The sequence below is a fragment of the Limulus polyphemus genome, unplaced genomic scaffold (assembly GCF_000517525.1).
Source record: "Limulus polyphemus unplaced genomic scaffold, Limulus_polyphemus-2.1.2 Scaffold4606, whole genome shotgun sequence".
NCBI classification, from domain to species: domain Eukaryota; kingdom Metazoa; phylum Arthropoda; class Merostomata; order Xiphosura; family Limulidae; genus Limulus; species Limulus polyphemus.
The window spans coordinates 14,973-21,932 of record NW_013670216.1 but is presented as its reverse complement, the minus strand read 5'-3'; the positions used below and the strand labels follow the sequence as shown (position 1 = coordinate 21,932).

Genomic DNA, 6,960 nt, shown 5'->3' with positions numbered 1-6,960 from the left:
TTACTAAGTGATATGTAAATTTTGATACTAAATGTGTAACTAAGTGATATGTAAATTTTGATACTAAATGTGTAACTAAGTGATATGTAAATTTTGATACTAAATGTGTAACTAAGTGTTATGTAAATTTTGATACTAAATGTGTTACTAAGTGATATGTAAATTTTGATACTAAATGTGTAACTGAGTGATATGTAAATTTTTGATACTAAATGTGTAACTAAGTGTTATGTAAATTTTGATACTAAATGTGTCTTTTCTATTGGTTAAAATGTAAAAATATGAGCCAGTTGTTTTACAGTAAAAGTGTTTTGTCAAAATACGGCTCGATGATGAACATAGGGGGTGGGTTGGTAAGTTCAAACCCCTGCTTTCCTACTCTTATGCCTCAAAAGTACCCTTTTTCTTAGTCTTAAACAAATTTCCACAGCTAATAAAACACGTCTCATTTCACACCTTACTTGTTGCAAGTTAGGAAAAAAAAATCAACCTTACGATTAATGGCGGACAGAAACTTGTAGGTTTTTACAATAAAAAACATAATTGTGACAGGCTATTAAGTGTTCATACGCAATAATTCCCTGTTTAGTTTTAGATTGTAAAAGTGTTTATAAGACTGATTGAATATGAATAAAAGAAGATATGCTGGTTTCTACCCACATCCCCCCTCCCCATAGTCTCTGCTAACACTCCCCCCCTCAAAGTACTCATTGTTGTCAATGAGTTTCTGTCATTTTAATATCCTATTGGAATTAGCTGGATGATCCCATTGCAAATCGTAATCATTATTGACCTAGTATGATTACTGTAAGAACGAAAAACTATAATATTCTTATGTATCTTCTTACAAAACATATACACACTATATAGATATCTATAAACGTGGAAAGTTACTCCTTAATATACTTGATTTGACTCTTTGCTAAAGCAAATTTTATCGTCTGTTAACTAAAATTCCAAAGTCAGTCGTAAGCTTTATTGCTGTTGACAAACGTCTTGTTTAATTCAGGCTCGGACACTGTATCTTTTGAATGCCTTGCCCAAACATTCATTTTGGAACGACGACTGAACGAGCTTAAGTGTATTGAGAACTTTCCGTTCTTCCAATCAATTTGAAGGATTTCTGTTTCGTCAGCCGCGTGCTCCACAGAATCGCAAGTCCTTCAGGTTAATCACAGACTGTTTTGTCAGTGGAGTAATTCACGAACTTCACGCAGCTCTTTACTGCTTTTCAAACTCTTAAGTTTGAAAAAAAAAAAAGCTTGAAGAGCACTACAGTGAGAACGTTTTTGCCATGCATTAACAGAGAAGAATTTGCGCAGGCGTAAAAGGTATGGGAAATGAATCTCTTGCTAAGCTGAGGCTATTTGAAGAATGAAAGCCTTGAAAGATCAATAAGGAGTAAACTACAATAAAGTCGGTAGGATTTGAAGCAGATTAACCGCGCGGTTTTAATATCCTGCTTTGGACAGCCATGCGAGATTGAAAGGACACCTTAAGTTAGTCCTACGTAAAGAGAGACTTCCAACGGAGTCAATATAAATAAAATCCTACCTACGTGAACAAAAACTGATGGGTAACTTATGCTATACATCAGCATTTTTTCTCATATATGCTCACAAGTTGTGTGGAGTGTGACTTGGAGATGTATTTAGTACGTAAATGAAGATGCAATACGCTTCTTTAATAGCAAGTTGGAAAGTAGCCCCTGTAAAAATGTTTACCTTACTCAACACCTGTCGAATATTTCACTGTCATATAACAAAATGAATATGCAAGTGTGTACTTTGAATATAAATCAGACTGGAAAAATATGGTCGAGAAACAATATAATAGATAATTAAACAGGAAAACGTTAATACAAACACAGTGAAAGTCCAGAAAATATATACCATCCTAAAATTGCAGACCTAAAGCTTGGTTTGTATTGAATTTCGCGCAAAGCTACCCGAGGGCTATCTGCGCTAGCCATCCCTAACTTAGCAGTGAAAAACTAGAGGGAAGGCAGCTAGTATCACCATCAATCGTCAACACTTGGGCTACTCGTTTTACCATCGAATAGTGGGATTGACCGTCACATTATAATGCCCCCATGTCTGAAAGTGCAAGCATATTTTGTGGGACGCAGATTCGAACCTGTGACCCTCAGATTGCGAGTCAAACGCCCCTAACCACCTGGCCATGACAGGCCTCAAACCTAACGTAAAACCTATTATATCATAACACTTAGCAAACTAACTAATCTGAAATTTATAAAGAAATAATAAGTTTGGAGTTTGAACAAGCTACCTATATTGAACAAACTACCTATATACACCTTTAGCAATGGTGTTTGTTTGTTTTTGGAATTTCGCGCAAAGCTACTAGAGGTCTATCTGCACTCGTCGTCCCTAATGTAGAAGTGGTGGACTAGAGGGAAGGTAGCTAGTCAACACCATCCACCGTCAAACCTTAGGTTACTCTTTACCAACGAATATTGAGATTGACCGTCACATGATAACGCCTCCACGGCTGTAAGGACGAGCATGTTCGGTGAGGGAATTTGACCCACAGATTGTGAGTCGAACGCTCTAACCATCAAACATTCCATGCTAGGCCTTAACAATAAGAAACCGTGTTCTACAACACTATACATAACTCATCATCATTTACGAGAGTTTGTATAAACATTAAATATAACGTAACTACTAATGTACTTTCTGATTTTAATACAAGCTAATACTACCAGGGGTTAGGACGCATTACCCTAGTAGTCAACCAGGACAATACCCTAATAGTAAACCAGGACATTACCCTAATAGTAAACCAGGACATTACCCTAGTAGTAAACCAGGACATTACCCTGGTAATAAACCAAGACATTACCCTAGCAGTAAACCAAGACATTATCCTAGTAGTAAACCAGGACATTACCCTGGTAATAAACCAAGATATTACCCTAGCAGTAAACCAGGACATTACCCTAGTAGTAAACCAGGATATTACCATGGTAGTAAACCACGACATTACCCTAGTAGTAAACCAGGACATTACCCTGGTAATAAACCAAGATATTACCCTAGCAGTAAACCAGGACATTACCCTGGTAATAAACCAAGATATTACCCTAGCAGTAAACCAAGATATTACCCTAGCAGTAAATCAGGACATTACCCTAGTAGTAAACCAGGACATTACCATGGTAGTAAACCACGACATTACCCTAGTAGTAAACCAGGACATTACCCTAGTAGTAAACCAAGACATTACCCTTGTAGTAAACCAAGACATTACCCTAGCAGTAAACCAGGACATTACCCTTGTAGTAAACCAAGATATTACCCTAGCAGTAAACCAGGACATTACCCTTGTAGTAAACCAAGACATTACCCTAGCAGTAAACCAGGACATTTTTGTCGCTCTTATCTAGAGAGAATAAGGAAACACAAAAATACCAGATAAATCAGTCAAATGAATCTCCGAAACCCAATAACAATATTATTTTATTACAATCTAACAGTAAACGTATACCTGTCTCCACAATCTAACAGTAAACGTATACCTGTCTCCACAATCTAACAGTAAACGTTTACCTGTCTACACAATCTAACAGTAAACGTTTACCTGTCTCCACAATCTAACAGTAAACGTATACCTGTCTCCACAATCTAACAGTAAACGTTTACCTGTCTCCACAATCTAACAGTAAACGTTTACCTGTCTCCACAATCTAACAGTAAACGTATACCTGTCTCCACACTTTAACAATAAACGTTTACCTGTCTCCACAATCTAACAGTAAACGTTTACCTGTCTCCACAATCTAACAGTAAACGTATACCTGTCTCCACAATCTAACAGTAAACGTTTACCTGTCTCCACAATCTAACAGTAAACGTTTACCTGTCTCCACAATCTAACAGTAAACGTTTACCTGTCTTCACACTTTAACAATAAACGTTTACCTGTCTCCACACTTTAACAATAAACGTATACCAGTAAACATAAATCTGTCTCCACAAGTGATTACATTATAGATATAAACTCAGACTGAATTTAATGTTATTGTTATCAGAAACTAAAGGAACAAATCTACTTAAAATGTCGAAATGAACAAGGGTTCGATTCAGTAAACAAATAAAATAACAAGTAGTTTTTATAAGCTGAAAACCACTGGCAAAATATTTATATTACAACTGTAAGTACAAGTTTGATTACAATATGGACTCATACAGATTTTAATGATTTCTGATTGTTCCAACGAAAGTTACTTCCGAACCAACAATATTTTGATGTTGTCTTACCCGTATAATTGTGATCTCTTGGCCACTTTATTAGAAAGTATACCCAATAAAAAGTCGGGCCACATTTCAACTAAACCCTATTAATCGTAACTTTACTACTTGATATGTTACAGTTACGTAAAATGTTTTTTTATGGAACTAATTTTGGAATACTGTAACTGAAGCGGGGAAAAAATTTTAAGAAATTCAAATTGTTTTGTTCTTTTATTTATCGGGAAAATATGGAAGATCTAAAAAAGTGATGTGTGCCTTATTATATTAGTGTTTCTTCAGCAGCCGTGAGAAAAAAAATGTCCTTAATAATCTGTTAGTTGTTCATAATAAAACAATATTTAAGGATTTTACAGCAAATTTATAATATTGTGTAACAATTTGGAGTTTTTTAATAAATATAAATTAGAATACGTATTATTATACTACGTCATGTTATTTGTTTTGATAAAGCTAACGTTATTTTCCACTCAGAACTTCGAGTACCTCACTTTAGAGTTACTTGGGAGCAAGTTAGGTTAAATGAGGAATGAGGCCTTGGTGAAATTTTGTTGAGGTAATATTTTTGAGTGACGTAATACAAAATAATGTAATTACGCAGAGTTAGAGTTTAATTCATAAAGATTTCTTGAAGTTCCTTAATTAATAGTAAGTGATAAGGTAGAGATAGACCTAGAATTCACAATAGTAGTGTAAAATCAAGGCAGTTCTAAGGTGTTTAGTAAAGTTTTAGGGATAATAACGATGTCATCTAAAAGTTGAAAAGTAACACTGTTACTGACACCTTGAGGTGGTAATAATGTAAATTAATAAACTAATTTTCGGACTTATTAACAAAGCAATCCCCTTTTGAACTTCAGAACTTTTGTAACTATGGAAACCTTAAAAGTTCAAACTAGAAAATAGATTATTTTATTGACATTTAATTTGTCTCGGATTCAATTATCGTCATCACTCCAGTTTCCTATATTAAGGCTTAGTCTTTGTTTGGAGACAAATTGGAAAACGTTTCATAGTGGTTCGTTTTCTAATAGTTTTAATTTAATTCTTACAATAATACGGTTATAAAAACATATTTCATTATTATATTTGCATATCAGAGCAGTGGCAACAATTAATCAATTAATTTACGAGGTGAATACATTTAAAGAGCGGGAATCAGATAATACTATAATAACTAAATCCTAATCGGCAAGGATTTGCAAGAAAACAAGATTAGCTTAGTTTTGTTGCACACAGTCTTATTCCTCTCTAAGTGTAGTTTGTCGCTAATAGATGGAGAAAAGCATCAGTGGCTGAAGAGCAGTGCAGTTGTTATACTGGTGTCGTTTGTTTCTATTGAAATTAGAAATACGGAAACAGGGTTAAGGAACAACATTAAAAGCTCAGACATGTGGACTGCTTTGTTTTATTTATCATTGTTATAACGAAATGCGCTTTCTATTGGCATACCTCTATCAATCTTCTCCTTATCGGTGGCTTCCCTTAGCAAATGAAAATCATCTTGTGGAATAGCAAGTAAAAATCAATCAGATATCTAGTTTCAAGGTGTTTACCCTACAGATATCTAGTTTCAAGGTGTTTACCCTACAGATATCTAGTTTCAAGGTGTTTACCCTACAGATATCTAGTTTCAAGGTGTTTACCCTACAGATGTCTAGTTTCAAGGTGTTTACTCTACAGATATCTAGTTTCAAGGTGTTTACCCTACAGATATCTAGTTTCAAGGTGTTTAACCTAATAATTTAGATAAATCTGTTAAAGACAAAAATGTCAGTAATATTTATTAAAGCAAATATAGATCTAGTAAGGCTTAACAGATGTTCTAAAATGGCCCTATTTGTATCCGTGTATGAACAGTTATGTTGTTCGTATATAAATAGTTATATTCTACATCGTATTACTTCGGTCCCTGTAAGATAACTAACTCATTACAAGTATTTAAATGAAGTAATACGATGTAGAATATAACTATTTAAATACTTACAATGAGTTAGTTATCTTACAGGGACCGAAATAATACGATGTAGAATATAACTGGTCCCTGTAAGATAACTAACTCATTACAAGTATTTAAATAGTTATATTCTACATCGTATTACTTCGGTCCCTGTAAGATAACTAACTCATTACAAGTATTTAAATAGTTATATTCTACATCGTATTACTTCGGTCCCTGTAAGACAACTAACTAATTACAAGTATATAAATAGTTATATTCTACATCGTATTACTTCGGTCCCTGTAAGTTAACTATCTCATTACAAGTATTTAAATAGTTATATTCTACATCGTATTACTTCGGTCCCTGTAAGTTAACTAACTCATTGTAAGCATATAAATAGTTATTTTCTTATTTTTAACTCAAAAATTACATTTGTGAAACTGTGATACGCAAGATGTTTGACTTATTAAAAAATACTGCAAGTTTTCGCTTGATATTTCTAATTATGAATACCCCCCTCATGTCTCACAAAAGCTCAAATGTATCATTTAAGCTCCTACGTTATTTCTAACTATTTCCATAGCTACCCCAAGGGGGGTACTCCGTACCTTTAACAAAAGCTTAAGAGGCCCTCTCGTAGTACGTGAAATCGTGTACCAAGTTTGGTTTCGCTGACTTGGGAATGGGTTATATCGACACAACTTAAAAAGTAGCGCCCCTGGTATCTCGAGGGGGGGGACA

At 34.4% G+C, this 6,960-nt stretch overlaps 1 protein-coding gene across 1 annotated transcript in view; it reads left to right on the top strand.

Annotated features, from left to right (window-relative positions):
• LOC106471415 (mucin-1-like) overlaps positions 1–3,441 on the top strand; it is a 12,441-nt gene extending 9,000 nt beyond the window's left edge. Inside the window, exon 2 of the mRNA XM_022400009.1 lies at positions 2,716–3,441. Coding sequence (XP_022255717.1) covers positions 2,716–3,441 — 726 coding nt within the window. The remainder of the gene's footprint in view (positions 1–2,715) is intronic.
• Positions 3,442–6,960: the final 3,519 nt, after the last annotated feature.